Source organism: Oxyura jamaicensis, chromosome 15 (genome assembly GCF_011077185.1).
Source record: "Oxyura jamaicensis isolate SHBP4307 breed ruddy duck chromosome 15, BPBGC_Ojam_1.0, whole genome shotgun sequence".
In the NCBI taxonomy this organism is placed as follows: Eukaryota; Metazoa; Chordata; class Aves; order Anseriformes; family Anatidae; genus Oxyura; species Oxyura jamaicensis.
The window spans coordinates 6,033,938-6,059,030 of NC_048907.1; the positions used below are offsets into that span (position 1 = coordinate 6,033,938).

General features: G+C 37.2%; 1 protein-coding gene across 1 annotated transcript in view; it reads left to right on the plus strand.

The window, feature by feature from the left end:
* MED13L (mediator complex subunit 13L) overlaps positions 1–25,093 on the plus strand; it is a 200,046-nt gene that overhangs the window by 99,555 nt on the left and 75,398 nt on the right. Inside the window, exons 5-6 of the mRNA XM_035340127.1 lie at positions 2,141–2,225; positions 6,914–6,997. Coding sequence (XP_035196018.1) covers positions 2,141–2,225; positions 6,914–6,997 — 169 coding nt within the window. The remainder of the gene's footprint in view (positions 1–2,140; positions 2,226–6,913; positions 6,998–25,093) is intronic.

Here is a 25,093-nt window from a genome sequence, read left to right on the forward strand (position 1 = left end):
AGCGCACGCAGCTGTCCAGGGCAAAATGATACAGGCAATGCCAAGGACCTAACGAATTTGGTAGTGATGTTCTGTAGGGTTAAAATCGTTTTACATTGGAACTTATAAAACAATATGATCTGAACTCATTTCTTCTGGAGTAAATGGCAAAATTATACTGGCAGAAAGTGGTTCTGAGAGGTGATAAGAGCTGTTCTTTAATTGGGTCCCAGTAGTCTGTTGTGCATACTTAGAAACAGAAGAAAAGAGAGACAGCAAGTTATGATCTGGAACACCAGAAGGGGCTGTGAGAAGTTTCCTGTGAAAACATGGAATGGATTGCTGTCCCTCTCATTTTGCATGAAGATCTTAGTGCAGATGCAATGCTTGTGTCTGGCACAGATGCTCTAATGGGATTAAGTGTGAAACTTGAGAATTGCTCAGTGCCACGTAAGCGAGTTTCTTTTGACTGTTGGTACAAATTCTGCCAATTTTGTGACTGTTTAAAAAAAAGAATTGTGTTGATGTGTCTGTTTTCATGGGAATGAAATCAGGTGTGATATCTCTCCTAAGTAGCTACATGTTACAGTATATACTTGATAACTCTGTAGTTTTTGAGTGCAAGACCATACATTCATGAGGCAGTTTCTTAGGTTTCAGTAGCTATGAACTATATAGACATAAGTTCTCAAAATGAATGATTTTTTTTTAATAATACTGTTTTAAAAGTGAAATCTGAGTTCATGTGAAGAAGTGTGTAGTTAGATTTGTATGGCACACTACATATTTAGTAACAGTAAGCCTTTGCAAGCATTAAAAAGGCCTTTAATGGTTTTATAGGGAAAGATGTTTGGCTTATACTTTTGCCCAGAAGCACAAGTCTGCCTTTCAATTCTTCTGAGAAAGTAACTGTGGTATTCGATAAGGTGATTTAGGTACTAAAGCCTTGGCTTATTCATTCTGTAAAAAGAGAGACGCTGTTACCAGTATTAGCATATCATGACATTACACGTTCAGCAAAATGTGCCTCTTCTTGTTTGAGGTATATGACTTAGGATTCCTGGGAGAAGAAGCAAAATAATGAACAATGCTGCGTTTTGAGGCTTTGAAGCTGCAGTTTGAAGACTGTTGACAATATTTTTCATACAGCAGAAACTCCTTAGAAGTTTTACTTTAAACACCTAATGTAGAGTAAACTATACTTAGATAACGATCAAGGTAGATATGCTGTTGGAAGGTTTCATCCTTTAAATCGGCCAAGGAGAGATGTTAAGTATTCGGTTCTTAACATGCTGTAGAGTTTTGTGTTTGCATTTCTTAAGATCTGTGGAGTATTCCTGTTAAATTGAAATGACAAAATGCAGACAATTAACAAATCCATTATTCCTTGACAAAGTTATTTAATCATTTGCTTTTACACTGTGGCTGAGATTAAATCTTTTGCACCCAGGAGGTACAGAATCTAGAACAGGTATGCCAAAAATGTTCTTACTCTTGGTAGTTTTAGAATCCAAAATCAGTGGAATGAGGACAGCAGGTATTTCTGAGGTTTGTAGATCCTTTAGATATTCATTCAGGTGGCTAGATGATGCTGCATTCCAGTGAGATAGATGAATAGCTTTTTTTTTTTTTTTCACTCTCATAAATTTCTGCAGTTCTGTTATCAAGTTTTCAGTTTTGATTTTTGGAATAAAAATCTACTGTACATTTTCATTGCATAGTTTCAGTCAGTACAATGCAGGAACTTCAATTGCATATGACTGAGAGTTTGGCAGAGTTCTTAATATTTCTTAAGTTGTATAAATTGATTTTACTCCTTTAATGATTCACGCTATCTGCATCTGCACATAAATTCCAAAGGATCTGTCAGCAAAGAATGATCATGAACTCCTCCCCCCACACTCTCAACATTGAATACTTTACTATCAACAAATGTGTTTGCTTTTATGTAGTTATGTTTTCTTCCTACAATTTAAATTCAAAGCTGGGGTCTTCAGCTAGTAAAGTTGAAATCTAGTTTGGCAGTGTGTTCAGTAATTGAAATAGCTTTATGAAACATGTTGCTGTTGGAAATAAAAAAAAAAATGTTGGAGTTGTGTTTAGTGAAATATCTGTACTTCCTGTACTTCTTCTGAGCCTGTTGATGTTTATGTTTTTGTAGTGGTGGAAGAAGGATTGTGGGAGAATGGACTTTCCTATGAGTGTAGGACCCTGCTCTTCAAAGCAATTCATAATCTTCTGGAAAGGTAAGAAACTCTCTATTGCACTAAAAATCCTGTGTTATTTTAAATATAAAAATGAAATATTTATAGACCATTTACATTACTGATCTTAAAATAGTTTTTCTAGAGGTAGAACTTCAGTACAAGAAATGCAAGGTAGAAATGGATCTCATAAGTCACTGAATCTGGTAACGTATCATAAAGGTCTGTGCAGACTAATTAAACATACAATAAATAATATCAATATATTTTTCTGCTTGGATTCTTCTTGCTGGGGAACTGTTTCAAATGGTTAAAAATATGTATAGCTTACACCTTCTTACAGAGAATGATGCTTGCATAGAATTATTACATCATATCCCTAGCTCCTTTGAGGTTGAATAGTATGTATCTTAACAGCTGATATTAAGAGATCCTAATTCCATTCTTCCAGTCACCCTAATAACATGCATGTTACAACCTGGCTAACTTTGTGCACAATATTCAAGGTGAAGTTTAACAGTTCCGTCTCACTGCCCTAGAGTAACCTAGATTTGCTTTTTGTCTTAATCATTTTTAAATCATTGTATATGTATGGCTTGACTGCAGTTATTTTGCAATTTGTTAATATACTTAAGGCTTTTTCTTAACCTAGCTATCAGATCATAAGCATACAGAAGAACAGCTTGTTGTTAGTCCTTCAGTGTGTGACACTGCACCTAGACTGTTCATTTTATTCCTTGTCCATTGTTGCAGTTCTTCAGGTCTACACCATCTTTTCTGTGTTATATTTCAGCTCTTCTTGTTACATATTTGGAAATCTCAGAACTAAGTGTCACTAGGCTATTCCCACTTTTAACATATAAGAATAATTTAAAAAAAAATGTATCTCTTGTACCTTTGTTAGAGTAAGTTTGCAGAATGTAGCAGTAAATATTTTTCTCTGAAATTAAGTTAATTGAAAGTGCTTTCATCTTGTCTCCTTTAGTATACTGCTTGCTTTGATCTACTTACTAGTAATCAGATTTGCATTATGTTCATGAGGCCGTGTTTCCACGAGTGTAAAAACTTCCTCATGACTATCAGTTACCTGTTTGTGCCTGCTAGCATGTTGAGTGGTTGCCTACACAGGTACAGGACTAGGTGCTGTATTTCCTATTTTTCAGTTTCATCAGTCTTTCTAGGGGATTTTTAATGCAATTAACAGACTAGACTACTTTAAAACAAAGTGAATAAAAATACGGGAATTCAATTACTAGTCTGGAATGGTCGCCGGCTCTGTTTGTCACCTTTGCAGTGTGTAAGTGAAAAATACATTTTACACACACTTATTGATCTGTGGTACCCAGCCAACTTGCTTTAAAGCATGGCTCCTAGTGGATATTCTTATTTATTGGAACACTTTAAGCTCAGGAAGCAGAATTTCTAAAGAAAACATCAACCACAACAACAAACGGTACTGAAAACAGTTGGCAGAGCTAGTGAAGTTGTTCAGTCACAGCTGACAGAACACCTTCAAGCTCTCTTTCAGTAGTAGCTTTTGAAATTCTGCTGGCTGGCACACGGTGCAGGGTGTTCAGAGTGGCGCTGGGTGCCCCCTGGGCTGAGCAGGCACGTGCCCTGGGCTCAGCCTCTCGCCCTTGAAGATGAAGTTCCCTGTTTGTTGCTGTGGGCTGGCGGCGGCTGCAGGGCAGAACATGGCGGCCTGCTCCTGAGGTGGAGCCCTGCGCTAGCCTTGTGCTACACAGGAGCCGCAATGGAGGCCTGTGGGAAGCCCTTTGGTTTGTAATCCTAATGAAGTAGTTGGCAAAGTGACTGAGGCTGGCGGTTTGCCAAATATCTATCAAATTAGCTACCTCAATTTTAGGCCGAGTTTATTTTAAATTATCCCTTTTTTGGCGGCTTTCTTTGCCATACAAAATCTTAACATCATAATCATTTCATTAAAAATAACAGCAGTAAGTGTGCAGGCTTTATTAAAGACTGAAATACTGTTCTTTCTTAAAAGTCCCATTTTATCCTGTGCTTAGGAAAAACTTGATTAATCAACAAAAAGTCTTAAACTTCTTTTTGATCTTATCAGGAAGTGACAGGGCTGTGGCCTTAGCTTGAAATCATTTTTTTTAGTTGATTTTACAGTCACTGAAGGGCAGGATTTTCCTGTCTCTGAAACCTGTCATGGCCAACCAAGACGTACGTTTCTCAGCGGGGTGGTTTGGGCTTTCCAAGCAGTTAATGCAGTTAAGCTCCTCAGGGTTGCTCAGCCTGTTAGGAGCGTCGGCCTCTGTGGGTCGAAGGGGAGAGTTGTGGCTAGGAAGGAGAGGGGAGCTTGTTTTTTTCTTAGTACCCAAATTAGTGATCAGAAGTTCCTGATAATTGACAATAAATAAAAATAAGAATCCTCTCAATTGAGCCCTTGTTGGCTGTGACAGGGTATGAAGAAACATTTCAGACTACTTTTGTCCCCTTCAGCCTGCCCCTGAATTCAGTATAACTGAGTGAAGAAGACAGAGGTATGTTGTCTGCTCTCCCCGGTGGCTTGGTGGCTTGCCATTTAGTCAATGTTAAAAGATCTGAGGACATAATACTGAAAATATTACACTACTATTTTATAATCATTAGTATGCCCTCCTCAGGTCATGTTATCTTAGAAAAGTAAAATCAGAAATATGAGAGGTCAAATAACAGTGAAATGCTTTAACAACTGTACTGTTTATGAAGAAAATATCACTCAGCCTTAACTAGAGAAACGAGCCAAGGAGTTCAAAGTATTTTATGTCTCTATTCCATATGATTAAATAACTGCTTTTAAGTGTACATTTGGGGGTTTATGAACAGCATCTTATTTTACTCACGTTCATCATTACTGCTTACTGTTACTGCTCTAGTTACTACTTATATAGCAAAAAAAAAAAAAGCAATGCTGTCATTAATTGTTCACTCAGACAAATCTTTGAGATCAATGCTTCTGCAATCATGCTTCCCCTTTAATAGGGGATTATACTTTGAATAACCTGAGATTTAGCTTAGCATGCAAGGGGTGGCTGATTTTTAAGGCCAACTCTACACACGAAGACTCTTTGCTGGGAAATTACCATTAGCTGGAGGCAGTTAAGCCTGCTGTCCTGAGACATGATGATGTGGCATTGAAGTGTGTGTATATGGGGGGAGTTTATTATATTTTTTGCTAGTATAGGTTATTTTCTTTAGGCATTTAATGTAAGCACTACAGACTTCCTTTGTTTTTATAAAGTGTGCTGACAGTGAAAGACTTCCTCAGACAGCAAATCTTTCCTAGAGAAACACTTACTGAAGCGCTTTTCTTTTCTGCCAGCACAAGATCCGTGTCTTTAGATCTCTCCTGGTGTAGCTTCCCAATTCAGTTAAAGATATCAGTGTATTCAGTTGAACTAGATTCTTTTTGCTTTAAATGAGAAATGCCGCACTTAAAGTTTTCTTCAGCCTAGTTTTAATTTTGAAAACCCTGCCAAATTTATACCAAAGAATTGGGAACGTATTGGTACCTCCGTTGTCTGTTGCCTGTTTCCTATATATCTATACTAGATTTGCTAGTTTTAAATTACGTCTCATACAGTATTTCTAAGTTTTGAAGAATGTACTTTCCCAGAACACATCATACGTTTTTTTTCAGTTATTCTCTAGCTACTGCTATAGAAATAAATGATTGAAAAACTTTGACGAATGGAGATGTATAATTCTTCTATCCCAGGAATGAAATAATATTTAGACATGAAATGTGCAAGGCAGGGAAAGCTTGTGTAATGCTTGTAATTTGTAAACATATTGTAATATGAACCACTGGCAACAACCAGTTTTTCAAAATTTTCAAACCATAATATTTACCTTACTGGAAAAGAAGCCTTTCTAACCAATTTCTGTATGTGATCCGTTTAGGTTGTATGTACAACTGCAAATATAAGCTACAAAAGCGTATTTAAATTGTTTTAGCATATTGCTAGTGTGATTGATAGCTACAGGTGGACTTAGGCAGTCATCAAGCACTCCTGTAACTTGTCAGCCTAAAATAATTATTGATTGCTCTGGATTCTCAGTGCTCTCTTTAAAGCCACAGAACGTGCTGGAACCTGCTGCTTCTGTAAAGAACTTGTGTGCTTCTAACAGTATCACAGAAAGCAGACAGCTTATTGCTCTGAATTTAGTCACATAGGAGTATGCTTGCTGAAGAAAGGTTTTATGAGAGAGAAAACAGCAATTATCTAAGTTACCTGAAATAATGTTGTGGATCACATGAAGAAAAAATGGTTCTTTGTTAAGTTTTGGTTAGCATAAACTAACAATAGCATATGAATTACAGGAAGTTATATTATGTCATTTGCATGCCAAAAATACATTATTCATCATCATGAAATCTCAGAGAAACACAGTGTAGAAAATGTGTTATGAAACATCTTTGTTCAGGAAGAGGGGTTCAAAAAATAAAACGATGGATCGTTCAGCAAAAAGAGTAGCATGGAGCGGAAGGGATTCTGTCAAAGATGGGGCAGAATGTGTTTGTGGAGATCAGCATCAGTGAGACTGGGCAATGATTGTGCTGTGACTCGTGGGAAAGCAGGAAGTGGAACTCTGAACCCAAAAGAACAGAGTATGATTGAAAATCAGCTGTGTAATCTCTTAGATTGACAGTCTTCAAAGATTGCTTTTAATTACATTTTAAGATGCAATTATTAATTGTTGATGTAATTGTTTTCTAGGTGCTTGATGGATAAAAACTTTGTGAGAATTGGAAAATGGTTCATAAGACCCTATGACAAGGATGAGAAGCCTGTTAATAAAAGGTAAGGTGACCTATGTAACAAGTACTTTTCCTGTCAGTGTTGTATTTCACATACTGATAATTTGCTGCCTTCTGATGGTAGTTTTCCATTTCCTTTATCATAGAACAAGGAAAAACATTCACTATTCACCTCAATAATTCACAGAAAATAATTAAATAGTTTTGGTTTTGTTAGTAATGATAATTTGGGATAAGAAGGTGAGGATAGTATTTGCCCCTTAAGTTTACAGAAAGGTCACACTTCTCGATAGGTTTTGAATAGCATGTCTGTTACTCATAAAACAGAATTCCAGATAGTTATTTATTTGTTTTTTAATTTCTGGACAATTAACCCCAATGTGAAATTTTAAGCAGTAAAATAAGTAGTCTATAGATTTACTTATTTCTTTTATTTACAGTTTCCAGCCTTGATATACAGCTTTCATTGATGAGGCAGGCTGACAAGTCAGACTTTTATGGCTGATTAATGTGCTGCTCTTGTAGCTACAGAAGCCTGGAAAGGGGTAACTGTCTCCACTTGCTCATTGCGATTTCCTCTCCTAGCTCTAAAGGTTACAATGTTCTCAGATCTTCTGGTACTTGCATTTATAGTCATCCGCTAAACAACTTCTGTCAAAAATAATCTGAGTTAAGCTGAAACACAGATTTTCTAACGGGAATCATTTTGACAGAACTGGGTTAGGAAGTGACTAAACATGCAGTTATGCTGGGAGATTTGAAGGTAATGAGCAAGTGGAGATGAAGTGGGGTGGCAACTTCTTCATCCAGTGTAGCTAGTCACAGTGTGTCTGAGGGTAGCTGTAGGTACAGGTGGAGATCATTCTGTAGACCATTCTGTCTGCCTCTCATCCCTTTATCTCACTGCATTGTCTTACAACAGATCTGTCTTCTGTTACAGTGAGGTATTACAAACCATTGGCTTCATTCTGTAACAGACTTTGTGTTAACTGGATACATCTAAACAGAAGTTGTTCTTAAGATGCAGTGTGGTAATTAAACATGAATTTGTCTTTCTAAAAACTGAAAGCATTAATTTAGCATATGAATATCTCTTTTGCACTACTTAAGCTCTTTGTACCTTAGTAGGCTTACACTGTATATATAACCTTTGTGATTTCCCTTTTGACCTAATGACAAGAAGCTGTTGAAAGGTCCAGGTTTATCCATGCCTTTCTATGTACTGGCTGTATGTAACCCCTCCCCCCTCATGTTTTCTGTTATTTAAAAAAAATTTTTTTTTTTTTATTTTTTTTTCTAATCACACCAATATCTACTTTAATTTTCTGGAAAATTAGTTCCCTAAAGTGGCGCCAGAAATGGTTTGGTACTAGATTCTGGAAAAGGGACACAATTTCTTTCAGCAAAAATTTTTTCTCTCTAAGGCTACAATGAAGTTGATAAAACAAATTAAATGCATTGGTGAATCTCATATTTACTCCTGGTGTGCATCAATCTGAAAACTGAAGCGTCTGATACAGTAGACTGTCTGTCGAACAGCAACAGCACTGGCATGGAAGGGATCATTACTTCAGAATTTTGGTACCTCGCAGCTTCTGTGTCTTACTTACATCTGTGAAATACCAGATCATTTGTAAGCCGGGTGATCTGCAGGGGATCATTACATTTGTTTGTAAATGTATGTACAATATGCACATAAGTATATCTTCTCTGGAACATGGTACAAAAAATGAATTAACATTGAACTTATAAACCATATTTGAATTATTACTGTATATAAAGGGACGTCTTACAGAATTTTGGGGCTGAAGTGTAGACTCTTCTTTTGAAGAAGATACTGATTGTTGTTTTCTTCATGAAGTAACTATCGCTATAGATCCTATGGATATACAACATTTTAAAGAGCATTTATTTAGCAATCTAATTATGGCCTAATTCGAGATTGGTGATTTTTCTGCTGTATCTGTATCATTGGAGTTGACTAGTCTTACTGAAAGATGGCAGTAAAGACTGCAGAGGTTGGCAATAGAGTCTATTTCAGGCAGCAGCAGCAAATATCAGAAGGCTTTGGGGAGTAATTTTTCCTGACTTTATTTAATCTCTTGTGCTTTTTTCCTCTTATTCGGTCTCAGTACAGCACAATAAGCGCTCTTTACACAAGTTAACTTACTCACATTGGTTCCATGTAAGTTCTTTGTGCAACCTTGGTTCTAAGCAGCATCTTGCGGTAGATAACACAATAAGGAGCAGTTGCAGGAAGAAGAGGCCAGCTGAAGGTCTCTAGGTATTTTAGCACTGTGGATAATGTCTTCATGACCACAAAAAAGTGATATGTGAAAACACAGTAGCTAAACCTATGCTAATATATAAAATAGTAGGAATAAGTTACACCTATGTACATTAAGTTGGTTTCTGAGAACACGTAATCTGTGTTGAAAATGAATGCAATATTGCCCTTGAAAGAGGGAGGAGATATATGTACAAACCTATTTATGTTTATATATATATATTTATAGAACTAACATCTTTTCCCCTTCTTGAATGGAGGAAAAAACGAGCAAATGTCATTCAGGCAAAGAAATACAAATGGTTCTGAAATCTGTTCTTATACTTGTGGCAAAGATAGTCATCTCAGATTTTGATCAGCCTGAGTTCCTAACTTCATTTCAGGAATATACTTGAAAAGTCTTGAGCTGGGCATAAGGAAACAGGGAGAGAGCAGAACTCATGCAGCTGGCTTTCAAGGAGTAATCATTCAGGGCTTGTGATTTTCGTGAATGGCATTAAAGGAGAAAGGCAAAGAGATCTGTGGTTTTAGAATGAAGTTAAAGATGAAGTGGAGCATGGCAGTGGCTGTGACCTATGTAGTCCTGAGATGCAAAAAGGAGGTCTAAGAACGGCAGATGACCCTCTGAGAAGGTATAAGAACCAATACACAAGATGAGTTTTTCTGCTCTTTTCAGAAGTGAGGGAACAGCAGAGGGAGTTACAGGTCCATATGCAATTGTTTTGCTAACAGTGGGAACCAGATGCTTTTGACAGGAAACTTGGTGCAGTGCTTGTGGGTTTTCTTTCTTGAGTTTCCTTTTTGTTGGTAGCATCATTTAATATTATGTGTCACTTCCTAAATAATACTACATGTTTTATTGTCTGTTCTACAGCAGCGTGTATCTAAAATACGTTTCCAAGTGACTGCTGGAAAATACTAAACTTTATTTATCTTCACAACTTCCTAAGGGAGATGATATGTTTGTAATTTACAGAAATTGTCTGATACAAGGAATTGATAGTTCCTTGCACGGTGTGGTGAAAACTCATCTTCAGAGTCTATTCACAATCACTTCCCAATTACTGTACTGGGGTTGTGGATTCTGAAAACGCTGCCATAAAATTTTAAACATGTTACTGACAAAAAAAAAAACAACCTACAACCACATTATGCAAAGATCTTCATTAGTTATTTTAGTGTCTGCTTTCTTGCTGTGTAGTAGAAAAGAAAACAGTTTTGAGAAAGAAAACAGATTTTAGGGAATTGTGCTAACAACTTAACATAAGTTAACCTATTTTTAAATTGCATAAATAACTGATGGGTCAACTCCTCCTTTTCCTGAAGTCTGTTAGTTTTTCTTATTGTTAAGAGGAAAAAAGTTCCATCAGCGAAGTATTTTGAAGTCAAGTATGTTTCTTTTCTCCTTACTAGGTGAGAGGTCTGAAAGCAGTGATGTTTAGGTAGCCACGCTGTCCTCTATGCAGGTGGAAAAGTGGAAGTACAGTTAGGCTGCAATGAAACCTTCTCTTCAGTTTCAGAGCAGGTTTTTGATTGGTTACTGTCCCATAAGACAGTTGATTGACATCCTCGTGTGAATGCTCATAGAACTGTCTAATTAGGAGCTCATGGACAGTGTCTTAATAAATACACTATCCTAAGTCCCAGTTTAACGGAGTTCAGAGAGTACATCCATATCCATTTTGCTCAGTAGCTGTATTCGTCTCTTTGCAAACATCAAAGGGGGGTGTTAACTAGTGCCATTGAAACCTGAAGACTGCAGCCACCTTAAATACAACGTCCTCTTTGAGATCCTGAAAGCTTTCAATGCCTTCGGCTTCCTAGGAATAGTTGTAGGACTTATCCAAGGAATATCAGGTTCAGTGATACCAACGATGACATTCAGCAACGCTTGCAAATAACATTGCAAGCTGCATTCTCTTTTCACCATGCTAGGAACGCCTGTCAGTCAGTATCTTCATCTGAAAACATCAGTTTTAGTGAGCCCTAGAGAAAAACCACAGTGCTGTGCTGGGAGGAACTGGAAACCAGTGGAACTGGTGCTTGTCTAAGTCTGGAGCACCTTGCCTGAACCTTATATGGAGGCTTAGTTCTGGCACATGACGCTGCCCAGATTGTCTTTTGGCAAATGGTATCAAGGTGATTCATTAAATAATGACATAATTCAGTAAGAGCATGGTAAAACAGGTTTACCTGTTCTAGGTGGATTTTTAATGGGATTTGAAGTCCTCAGCTGAGAAATGGTAATTGATTGTGCATGTATACTCTGTTCCAGCGCAATGACAGTGCTTCAATTAGAACTGGAGGGGTTTTTTACTTCTTAAATTTGGCAAAACCAAGCCATTTAAGCCGTTTTAGTTCTATAAACTTATTTATGTACTTGTATTTTAACAGTGTTAAGAAAAGATTTGAGTAATGTGATGGTATGCATTTCTTGAAGATAGTGGAACTCCAGTAATACATCTTCACAGTATAGCCAGCAAGCACTGTTGCATCTGAGGAAAAGACAAGGAAGGGAAGTAAAATAAAAACCCGATTTAATTCTAAATCAGGTATGATTATTGCTTACTTCTCAAATAAATGAGAGAGAACTACTGGGTGGTAAGAAATACTGCCTATTTTCCAGTAATTGTTCCCACCCTTGAAACCCTTTTCTATTTCGTTTCAAGAACAGGCTTACTTCCCAGATGAATGTTTTTGTACCTCCAAGGTTTAAATTCTGAAAAGTAATGGTAATCTTTTTTTCTCAGTCTTACGGTTTCAGCAAAATTCACATGCCAAGCTTATATTGTGTGGTTTGTTTGATTTTAATTATATTGGCAACCTTGTGTACTAAAGCTGACTTTATTCGTACCTACTCTGAAATATTGGGTAATGTAGCCATGTGAATGCAGTCTGCATTCATATTTTAGCAGAAGGAGTAAGATATAAAATAGAATGTAAAGTACATCTTTTCACATGCATTTTTCAGCAAAAGCTCATATCAATATGCTTATATTAATAATGTTCTAAAACACTTTAATATATTTAAGCTATATTCAAGTATATTATTCAAACGATTTATATGTACAATAAATATTTTATATAGACAGTAAAAACAATTAGGGATACTTAAGGATATAATTAAGATAATTTGGAAAAACTATATTCAAATAATAATTGCTAATTACTGTTATTTGTTGTGGATATGTGCTACTGGCAACCTTGAATCTTGCGTGTAAAACTTGATTGAAGATGCTAGCACACTGCAGAAAAATGTGGCTTAGACTGTAAGCCTTCATGAGTTTTATAACCAAGGTAATTCCTAGATAAGCTATAAATTTAGTAGTATTCTTTATTCAATCCCCTGATACTTTTCATTTAATAATGAAAATAATAAAACAATGTTTTGAAAAAGGCAGTAAGAACTGTCACAGTGCATACTGTAAAATTTTCATTGAGTGTATTAAATACACTACCCCGCTTGCATTATCTCTGCAGCGCCGTGTGTTTGGGCGCGTAGCCACCTACATTGTTTTATGGCTGGCCTTCAGTAAATGCAACAAGAATCTAGAGCTCTGTACCTGCAGCAACCATTGCTGAGGACTGTACTTTCTTCATAATGACCCAACCTTTTCATCTTCCTCCCCTGGGGTAAGAGCAGGAAAAAACAGTGGCAAAACAACCTCAAGCACCGATTCCTCAAATTTGTTGACTCTTGCCAATCAAAATAAAGTCCTGGGAACAATAGAAAGACTCCCAGAGTGGGGTCACTGGTAAGATGTCATAGAAGCAGTGCTTCTCGTATGCTGCCTGTATCCACTTCAGCTAATTCATGATGCTGGAGAATGTCTTACACAGTTGTTTGCTGAAAGCATGGAACTGAGCCAGGCAGCCAAGATAAAATGTAAGGGATGTTGATAAGTGTGCCGTTTGTTGCTCAGTTCTGCGATATTTTGCATTTTGCTGATAGACGTGAGTTTGAAATTCCATCTTTGCAAGTCTACCCTTGTCTTGATAGCAGGGTTTATATTATTGCAGTTGCTTCTTTGTGTGGATGCAGCGTTATCTCAGAATGAGACTGCTGCTTGCTTGCCAAATGAAATTTATTGTGGTATTTGCACTATGTTTTGGAGTGCACTATAAGTTTTAGAGTGCCTGCCTATCTCTGGCAGAGACAATAAAAGGTGTAGGTCCCTGAATTCATGGAGCAATTCTAAAATATGGGCAGCTTGGTGTGAGGCAGGAGGCTGTGCGGCAGAGGGTGGCAGCCTGGCCTTCAGAAGCCTTGGAAAAGGACATTTGCAATCTCCACTTGGCTTCTGAGGAGTTTCCAGCGAGGAAGCAAGGCACTGCTGACAGACGTCTACCAGTTCGAAATGAAATGTTAGCAGAATTCTTACCCCTTTCTGCCTTGGGAAGGAAATGTACCCTCTGGCCTCTAAAGGTAGCCTTTTTTCCTATTCTCTACTTGAGGCAGCTGAAATATTCAAGGTGCTGTCACTGAGTGTCATGGAGTTTTCACACATTTTATTTTGGTGAGGTACCTGAAACTCTAGATAATTTTTTTCCCCTCTGGAATACTCTGAATCCATGCATTTTCATCATACGTTTCTATATAGGATTTTGAGAAAGGCAGGCTATGCCGGAGGTATGTTTTTTCATGTGTATCTAATTGTACTGTTTAGGTCACCAGTTTCACCATTTTGGTGTACATGGTGAAATACACCGGTAGATAAAATGGAACTCAATTTTCTCTAGAATTTTACAGATGCAGGATCATTTTGCTGGTGTAATGAATGCAAACAAATTTATTTAAAGCTGTTCTTCTCATCTCTTAACTGCTGCATTTTGCAAAACTTTCTCTTCTGGTTTGCAGGCAACATTTATTTTTTATACAAATATGTGCACATAAAAGGTTACTGGAATGCCCACATGTACTCCAAATGTTTACATTATTTAATGTAATTGAAACACTTTTTCACACTTTCCAATTTTTAAAAGATAATCATTTAAAGGGTTGACATATTTTGGACTAGGGCTATACAAGTAGCAAGTAATTCAAGGAAAGCATGGTTATGTATTTCTATTGTCGTCATTTTATTAGTCATTTATACTTACCTAGTTTAGAAATTACTTAGTAGCTTAACTGTTTTGAACTTCAATAATTATATATGAAGCCTGGCTTAATCAGGACTCGGTGACCAATTAGTGAAGTCCCACTAATGTGTAAGCTTCTTTTCTCATTATACACTCGCTATTGGCACTGTATATAAAGGATAAACCAAGTGCCCCTGATGTGCTGTTAATTAGATTTGTCAGGACTCCCAGTTGTACTGTCTGCCAAACACAAGTGTTGTCACTTACTGTATCAGTAATGAATTGACTTAAGGGCTTTTGTAGATATTTAGAGGGCCTTAGTTTTGAATACTTCTTCTGTTGCAACTCTAATTGTAGTTACAGCTACAGCTCTGCTTACTGTATTCCAAGATCTTTCACAAACAGAAGAGGTATCGGCTTTCTTGAACTTCTGAAAAATCAAGCTGTATTTTTTGCTTAAACTGATTTATAATCCTTGTAGGCAGCAGGTGGTCTTTTAAGTTCTGGGAAAGCAGGGGCATTGTATAGGATTTGTTTTGAGTCCAATTCAGAAGTGAACACTTTGTGTTCCCAAATCAAACTGGTGCCTAAAGCCAAAAAATTGTTCAGCCTCTTTGCAATAGGAAAAAAAATCAAATAAAGAAATTCCGTTGAATTATTTCAGTCAACAATAATACCTTTTTCATTTATCCTTCTGACATTTTTATGGCTCTTTAAAATTAACTAAACTCCCTTTGGAAACCAAGTTCTTTCAAGATTATCTAGGTTATTTATACTGAAAGTGTTTTCTGAGACTTACGTTCACCTAGATATTTTTCTGCTAACCTTTAATTTCTGAAGACGTAAGCTATTTCAACTGCCAGTGGGTTTGATTGTTTTTTCCCTTTTAATTCATGGGTAATCTTCTCTGCTAGCATATCTCCAGGCACTCATGACATTTTGCTTGTTTGTTTTAACTGGTTGCAATCACAATTTCAGGCTCATGTTTCCTTTTCTTCCCCCAAATCTTTCTTTCCCAGCCTGGTTCCTGATCATACCTCCAGGGATCTCTCCTGAATGTGAGCTGTAGCAGGTAGCGTTCCAGCGCAGTGTTCTGCACATCTCTGTAGTCTGTAGAATGAGTATTTTAAAATACTGCACAATGTCATCTTCCTGCAACACCACACTATCAGTCAGACATTGTGCAATCAGGTTGCTTGTTTAGGAAATCACTGGGAGCTGTGATATAAATAGTCTATTCTGTGACTGACGTTATATCAAAAAAGTTATGGAAATGCCTTTTTTTTTTTTTTTTGAGATAATTGGCTGGAACCAGTCATAAAGAAGAGAAAGCTGAATTACACTGTCTTCTGAATCCCTTTAATGTTTTGGCTTGTTAAGCTTTCAGATTCAAGATAATAAAACACATTCAAAATAGCTCCTCTTTAATTTACTGCTAGTTTAGAGAATAGGGAACTTGAATGAACACTATCATAAATAATATAAATAAGGCGATGTAATTCTTCTGTGTAGGACTAGTAATATAAATAAAACTCTATTCTTCCTTTTAATAATGAACCAGTGAGCTGTAGGCCATCCTTTTCATGACTGAAATGAACACTGCATAGGACCCATCTGCTGATGTACAGTAATTAGGGAAGATACATCTTCAAGTATATCAGCATTAATGAACTCTGTTAGCTGCAACTTCCTTGACAAGTGAGTAAAGCAAAGCCTGAATGTACGGCTCCAGTTCATCGTTGAAAGCACAGAACTAATGCTTGCCGAGTGTCACCTTCTCCCACCTCTCTGTTTGTTTTAACCTGCCCAGAAGGGGAAGAGCTACAGGTAGAGCAGCTATGATCAGCGATACAGATGGGATGGTTTGATTAGGAGAAGAGTGTATTAGGAACCAACTGGTGGGTATTCTCAGATGCTTTCGGAGTGCACTGTAGCAAGAAGTATTGACTGGTGAGTAATTTTTTTAAGGTTCATCTTTGACCAGTCTCACAGTTGAAAAAGTCTAGTTTTTGCTTTCAAAGGACTGGCACAGATGGGTAGGGAAAATGTGATTTCTGCAATAGACGTGATCGGTTGCCTGTGTACCTACCTCAAACTGAGATGTTGGGGATGAACTGTTGAGAACTTTAGCCCTTTGAGAATTTAGTCTGTCCTTTCCACAGGAAAACCTTCCTGTCCTGTTCGGAGCTTGTACTGTACAGGAGCTTGTACTGTACACCTTGTTCCTTCAGTCTGAACTTCAGACAAGTAAGATGTGGTCTAAGTCTGAGGCAAGATGAAGAAAGAGCATGCGTGGAGCAGGTCATTTCTCAATCAGAAAGGCTGGGCAATTTTCAAGTGCTCTTAGGCTGGCAGAGAAGTGACTTTGTACGTTCCAAGTGCAAACGCTTGTCCAGGATTTCTCAACTTTGTAAGTGAGCAAGGGGTGGATAAAATTTTTGAAAAGAAAAGCGGAGCTCATTGCTGTGTTTGGATCCCAGCTGACTTTTACTGCAGGTTGGATATAACCACCTGCACGGCATTCTTGCTTCTGACTTAAAGTGTAGGCAGTCCTCTTTCTCACTGTCAGTCACAACAGATGCTCTGTTTGTTTTTCTTTCCTGAAAATCAGTACGCATAAAAATACCCATACTAAGTACAGACTGCATGTAGTCTTACTGGACTTCACCCTGATAATAAAGCTGAGAAAGAGAAATCACTAAGGAGAAAATCTCTTTTTGCTGGAAAAGGTAGCCAGCAAAGAGCTCATTTTGTCAAATATTGACAAACTGATCTCTTTACCAATAAGATGCTTCATACTGCCATCTACTGACTTCACCTCCTGTTGTTCCAGCAGGGATCCAGTCGTGGCTTGCGTTTGTGGTAATACGTGTGGTCCAAATTGCTTTGTGTAATTGTTCCTCTGCAGCTCTGTCATTATAACACTTGGATGTGGATTCTGTTTTTCAGGATTTAAAGTACTACTTTTGGAATAGCTTCTGTCTGATACAAAGCGTTTACATTAGGTAGGAAAAAGGCACTCTAAATCCTAAAACTGTACTTGTGTAGAATTACTTCAGTTGATGTTTTGGTCAGAGTTCATCTATGCATGGAGTTACAGATAAAAATACTCTAATCTCACATCACTTCTGTGGCAATGCCTTTTGATCCTCGGACATTTGTAAGAAAACCAGTCATCCTCGTGCATCATTGGACTTAGTAATGTCTCAGTGAACCTCTCCAGCGTCTGGCTTTCAAGAGGTTTTCTTCCTGCAGAAGTCAACTTCCCCCCTCCTTCCCCACCTCTTCTTCTTGGCTTGTAGTTCAAGTTCCCCGTGGATTTCTGAGAACCAGTTCAGGTTTGGACTGAGAAGCAGTTGTCTTTATTAAGCTATATTCTGTAACAATTGTCGTCTTTAAGTTCCACATAACTAGACAGGCAAGCCAACGATACCAGAATATTTAGGAACAAATTGAAATTTGCATGGAAAACGGCTGTGCTTCCTTGATTTTCTGTTTTATCAGTCAGAATGTCATGGTGACATTTGATTTTAAAATTTCCTCTTCCTCTGTTGGTGGGGAGCAGGCATTCCTGGACACATTCCCTGAGACTTTGTTTGTCTGTTTGGTGTTTTTCCCCTTTTTTAATAAATCAAGCTTTAAAAATTACTTTGAGAGCTCTCAACTCTTTAATCTCTTCTTGGTACCAACTGTTAATGAATAGAGGAACTGCAAGTGTTTTTTGTATGATGGTACCAGTGCATTTAATTTTATTATTTCCATCTGGAAAGAATGCCCGTTGAAGGTGATAGAGATCTGAAGGAAGAACATTAAAATGTATTCCTTCTTGCTGAGGGATCTGACAGTCTAATTTATGGAATTGGATGTCTAATGTATGGAATTATCTTCTTATTAGTCTTCAGATTATGTAAAAGCATACCTGCATGCGTACACACAAATTTGCTTCAACTATACTTACGACCTGGTGTTTTGAATAACGGTTCTCTAGCATGGGGAGATATAGTGGAATTATTTACTGTCCCACCCAATTCCTAGAAAAAGATTTAATTTAGGAAGGAGCAGAGATGTTGCCTGAAATGTTTCAGATCTTGTCTGCTTTGGGCACAGTCATGAGACAAGCATGACATTTAACCAAGATAAAAAGCAGTGTAATATAGACACGCTGGATGTTTCAGGGAGCTGTCTGCTATTATATGCTTTTAGGTTCTTAAATATGCCCAGATACACTTCTTGAATAATCCCTTAATGTAAAAATTGTCTCCAGCAGTGGTCAGAAGTGGAACAGCGTAGGGAAAAGTATAAGGTCATGCCAAGAATACAGTGATTTTCTGTATTCTTGGTCAGCTTCCTGCTGACTTTGGCAATACAGCTTGACATATTTTTGTGTTTAATAACTGTTGGTGATTTTTTCTTATGTGAACTTTGTTTAATTGAGTTTGAACCCACACAGAATTTTAGCATGTGTAGATACTTGTTGGTAATTAATACCATAGTTCATCTATGCAATGAATGAAAAAGAGTGTTTCTTGTTTTATTTTAATGTTCCGGTTTACTCATGTAGCTTTGTCTTCTACTTCCAGCATTAAGTAGAAAATGTAACTCTTTCCTTTTTTGTCTCAATCCTTTAGTTATTGGCTTCACAATGAAGACTCTTTATGTACTGTAATGTACATACTTCATGTATGGTTTCCATACGAGTACCATTCTATGCTTACCTTTTTAATTACCTCCTCGTGCATTTCTTACTTCTACTGACACTTCTTCAGGTTAAGGAGATTCAGAAATAAACCTGTTAATATCTGTGTTTTATGGGCAATTGCTATTTTCCATGGGTTTATGGGCTATTGCAATGATATCTTGTTTATTCTTCATACATGTCTGAATTCTGAGCGTTGTTGTATTTTTTGTTTGTTTAGGATTTTTTTGTTATTTCTAAACTGTTGCATCTCTGTAGAAATGTTTACTATAGATCCAGTAAGTCCTTTTCTTGTGCAAATATCTTGCTCAAAACCAGAAAATGTTTTATTTTCCCCTCCTGCACCTTTGCTTTGTTTTTCTAATTAATTTCATTTGTTTTTTCATCCTGCCAGTAATGCTGGTGAAGGTGTTCTGTAGTTCTTTGCCTTGAGTTCTGGTTTTTCACATTTTTCAGTATCCTAGCAGTAGCAGAATGTTATCTCTTCCTCATTTTATAGAGATTCTTGTAATTCTCATTAGTTAGCCCAAATAATTGTGACATTTCTTTTATACGGAAAGTTAAGTCAAGGAGTGTGCCTCAATACTGTGAGGAAATCACAGGAACCCAAGTGATCTCAGGAGAGGTGCTCAAGTAGCTGTGGTGTTTGTATAAATAAAAGAACTAAAGGAACTATCAAAAAATCAACAGGAGTATTACTGGTGGAGTTTAGGATAAAAAAAGGTTATTCTGAATGAAGGAGTTAAATATTTTAAAGCAGTTGATTGAAATTCCACTAGCCAATAGGCTTAATTATCCCCACCCCATGCATCACTATTGCTTGTCTTTACAGGAGATAACACTAATACCGTTAATGGGACTAAATTCACCTTTTCTACTATAGTGAATGTTCAAAATCTGTAACAAAGTGTGCAGTATAGCAGGATTTTCTCTTGTATTTCATCTTTAAGATGAATCTTTTCATTCTTGCAAAAATGTGAATGTTCACAACGGTGTCACACGCTGGTAATTTCAGTTGTATTCTCATTTTCCCTTCCTGTAGCATTTATGATCTCTAAAGATGTATTTTGGATGTAAGTGACTCGTACAAGAATATACCAAAAAAAAGTTCCAAATTTTGAGTGACTGTTTTGTGTGAGTGAAGATGATTTACTTTGAGTTGAAAATAAACTAGTCAGCCCTTTCACAATATGTTGTCATAACAGATGTGGCAATAAGAGTGTTAGTTCAGTGATTTTTTTTTAAGTTGAAAACTGTAAACCGCTGTTTTGAGACTGGACTGACTTTGTTTAGTGGCATGTTTTTTGTGAAAGTACTCTTGATTTATGTATTTAAGAACAGCTTCATACACACCAGCTTTGTCACTTACACAGCACTAGAGAAAAAATCCAGCATTCCTGGGGAACAGATGGACCAATGAACTCTTCACCAACCCCTGATACTTATTTTAGAATCTATTTATGGCGTGGTGCAATCAACAGCAACAGAAATTTAAAAGTAGTGTTGCTTTACCTTAGACTCTCAGAATTGTTTCTGGCAGCAGAGACAGCTGCTAAGAGGTGTGCTCCCTCCCTCCCTGTATTGTTGCTGATTTCTCTAATACAGCTGAGCGTACAAGGCAAAACTGAGGCTGTTGAACCTAAGAAAACTTGTTTATTTATTGCCTTTTAAAAATATTATTTCTTTAAATGAGTAATGCTTTCTTCACTTTGTCATGTTAACAGTTTTGAGGTACAGTTGCTACACAGTTCAAACGTTTCAGATGTGTTTTAGAGGATTAAGCATTATGTTTTTAATGAAGAAATTGACCATTTGAAGAAATACTCTTGACTAAATTCTTTTTAAAATAGCGGAGTTTTCCCTAAATCCTAATGAACAGTTGGAATCACAACTGAAGCCAAGTGCTTAGACTGTTTGCAGTGCTGCAGGAACTTCACCTGTCGGTGCTCTTTGCAGATGTGTACCTTACTGAAGTTCCAGTACTTTGTTTCAGAAAGTATTAATTTTATTGACATGATTTTACTGTTAAACTTTTAAATATTATTACTGCTTATAAAAGTCTCCATAAATGCCAGTCAAATTAATTTTTACGTACTGCATAGGTAGCGTATTAAAGCAAATAAATAGATTAAAGTGTTTTACAGGAAATAGTACACTAGAAATGTAAACATACAGTAAGTGAGAAAAAGATGTGGTTGCTTTGACACATGGAACAACTAGAAGATCAGAGCAGGTTGGCCTCATTTATTAAACAGTCAGATGGCACTGCAAAATAAGAAGTCGTCGTCCTGCCAACAGTAAGCAGGTCACAGCTGAACTGTGCAAAAGACGGTTCTTTTTTCCTGGTCCTAAGTCTGTAAGATATTTCTTCCTTGTAATTAAAAACCTTGAGAAACTTGTTTTGGGGGGCAGTTAATTGCATTTATGTGATTTAATACGCAGGTAGCTACTTGTAGGGCCTTCAGACATGTTTAGGCACCTATTTCATGTTCCTTTCAGCTGGAGTTGGGCAAAAATGGGTTCTTTAAGATTCTGCCCGGTGTCATCATCTTGTGTCTTAAAGCAGTCCTGAAAATGTTTAAAACCTTGCTCCAAAGTTAGTGGGTATTGTAAGTCCCCCGTTGAGAACTGGGTGAAGAATACTAATCCAGCCAAGGTTTTGTGAGATCCAGTGTTTTAAATACCTGGGTGTTTTTCAAAAAGGGACTTCTGTAAAGACTTTAATTCTGTCACTTGCTCCTGTTGGCTTTCTTTCACAGTCAGCTTCTCAAACGATTCCTGTCACATGAGGAAAGATCTTCTGCTGTTCTTGAGGATGGCGATATAAATAAGTATTTATTAGCATCTTTAATTATTGGCAGAATCATTTAACTTTGCATTCATATGGTTATGTATGCACATATGTGCCTAATTTAAAATGCAATTTTTATGCATGTTTCCATCAGTGTACTAGAGCATATAGTCTGAGCTAAGAAGAAAACAAAACCCAAGCCCTCAGCTGATACAGTGCTCTTCATGGCTGTCTTTGTTTTGAAACAATTCTGGAGCATCTGTCATTGTTTCACACAATTTCCTGTAAAGCTGCCTGTGGCAGTTGCGCTCATTCTTTATTACCCAAGGGCTTTGCTAGCTATAAAATAATGTATCTGAGTACCTAATAGCCTAATATTCAGCCTTCCCTGGAGGAGTGGGAGCGGAAAGCTGTTTTTACTTTCCTTTTTGCTGACTGTGCAAAGCTGACCCTCGGTGAGAAGCTTTTATCTGCATTGTCCATGAAGTAGAAGGGATTTCCTATGCTAATGGCCCTGCTAGCTACTGGATGGCTCCTTCTATGTCCCAAAGAATGGCACTGATCAAATTAAACTTCTGCCTTAATACAGATGACACATCTGTATGTGATTAGCTTTCTTAGCAACCCCTTGGACTTTGCTTTGCTGGTTTATTAGTTTAAAATGCACTGCAGAAATGGGACCAAAAAATGATGTCTAGCCACCGCTTGTGGGCCCATTCCGGCATGTAGCACACGTTATGCCTTGGTATGCATCTGCAGACAGATACCCATTGCCACTATTCCTTGTAGCTGTTTTCCTAGGGAAAATGTTTTTCAGGTATTTTTTTTAGTACGAAAAATGATATGCTTAGACACAGCTGCTCTTCTGTGTTGTAGTTGAATATATGAATGTTATGAATGTTTTTCTATGGATTTTTTTCTGTAAAACCCTAAATAACAGCAGTTGCAATCAATTTAAAATTCCTAAGCCAAACAGCATTGCTTAAAGATCAAGATGTGGTAAACACTTCACAATTATTTGATTTTGCATGTGAACAGTTCCACTGGGGTTACTTACCAAGTCATGTAAAGGTATGTTTGTGCAATTAAATCATGCTTGCACGTGTCAGTGCTGGAAAACCCCAACCATAGACCCAATGCACTAGTCTGCCTGTAACTTAATTTTAAAAAAATCTGTCCTAGTCACAGAATAAAGGAACACTTAACCCGGTAAATGTTATATATTTTTATGTTTAGTGTTTAGATATTTTTCTTTAAATTAGTTACTTGCCAATAAAATATTTAGCATACAATTGATTTATCCTGGTGTAAGTCTTGTTAATAGCAAAAAGTGGAATAAACTAATGAGAGCAGTGGTCAGGGAACACAAATTGGGGGGGGAATTTCTCACAGTGAGCATAAACTTGGCACACATCTGTATTGTAGAAGGTAAAAGTGTGTGAGCTAGGGTAAATAATGAAGTGAGAAATGCATCTTTAATACTTCAGCTACATTACAACATGTAAAAAATATTGTCTGATGCGTGCTGGTTTTAATAGTATTCTGACTCCTTCATCTGCAGTTTGATTGCTTCACATTCTTACTTAAAAAACACTTGAGCTGCACATAATTTCAGAGTATCGCATTCCATTGAAGCCATTGTAACCACATGATTGTTTAAAGTTATGTCCTTACTTCCTTGTCTGGCTGCATTAGGATACAGTCTTCATTTCTACATTCCTAACTCATGAACGGCTTCAAAGAGATTCTTTTCCCAGCTGAGTAGCTGCCAGTGATGCTTTGTGATCTGAATGTGAAATTGAAATCTCCATTTTAAATTGAGTCTGGGGGCTATTTCCTAAAGTAGATGTTAGCTATGTTTGGACTATAAAATTGTCTGATGCACTGAAAAGTCTGGGCTGGCACATTGGTTTTGGACTTTCCATTTGCAAAGCAGTCCAGCTATCCTGAACATGTATTAATAAAACCCCTCTGTATGTACCAACACATGCAAAACCAGGATTTGTATACTTGTGCTGCATTATCTTCTGCAAGATCCTTTGAATTCACATGTTTTTGTGATAAATTCATTTATCATCTACTTGTTGTGAACCTATAAAATCTTGAAACTTCTCCAACGTGTCGCTAGGATCTGAATCATACCGGGTGTTTGCCTGTATTTATGCACAGGACAAAAGGAGTCTGCTTCCCTTCCCACCCCTCTATGTGAACCTTTAGGTTTGGTACAAGTGATCAGATCAGTGATGTGTGTGGATGTGTATTGCTGTATGTGTGTTTAAAAACATCTGGATTTCCTCACTTTATTCCTTCTGTTTTTCTAATTAAAATTCTATTTCACTAGATTGTTTTGTTGGCAAAATGCACACAGTATAATTCGTGTTTCAAGAAACGTTTCAAAAATGTAGTCGTATTTTTAGGAGCCTAATTTTAGGTTTGAGTTCTGTGGCCAGGTGATTTATAATTTAATATTTAGTTTTTTCTTGTTTGCAACTTGATCTGTCCCAGGCTTCATAGTAGATTGCAAGTTTTTTTTAGACTCATTTCAAATGTCTTCCTGATAAAACATTGCCTTTCAGCAGTAGCATTATGAAAACATTTCCTAATGGTTGAAAAATGTTAGCTGAGCTGTTCCACCCAGATCATTTTAATATTGGGAGAGTGTTTGTTGTAGAAAGTAAGAAAGGAATGCAGGTGGTCTGATTCCTTTCCAATGAACCCAGTTCTTCTCATGCAGAGTTCCTATTTTATGTCTGCATCTTCAAAAGCAGGTATACTACAGTATTACTTTATCATTTGCCAAAATTCCATTCTGCAAGGCTAATCAATTGAAACGCAGCAACCACCTTACTGTCTCAGTCTGAACTGACAAAAGAAGAAACAGCTGAATCAATATATTAAAAACAAAAAAGGCTGCACGACTGTAGTGACCTCCGTACGTTGACCACCTCCAAGCAGTAGCATAACACTTGCTGGGATCATCTGTGCAATAATTTGCCCATACGTGTAAAACTAAAAACGGAAAGATAAAATAGGCTGGGAGTTAAGCAGCTGACTTTGTAGTGCCCTCTCAAGCCTTGAATAGCTCGCTCTGTGTGGAAGCCAGCGCTGGGAAATAATGCTACTCGATAGCTGGAGCTAGTTGGTTTAGTTCAGTGATCAAACACCTGGTTCTGGCAAGGTAGATTTGTTGTTAAAATCTGTGGTTTTTTTCCTCACCTCTGTCAGGAGGAGCTTGCTATAGAAAACCTGCCTGAAGGAGAATAACAGTTATAGTTCTGTTCTGCTG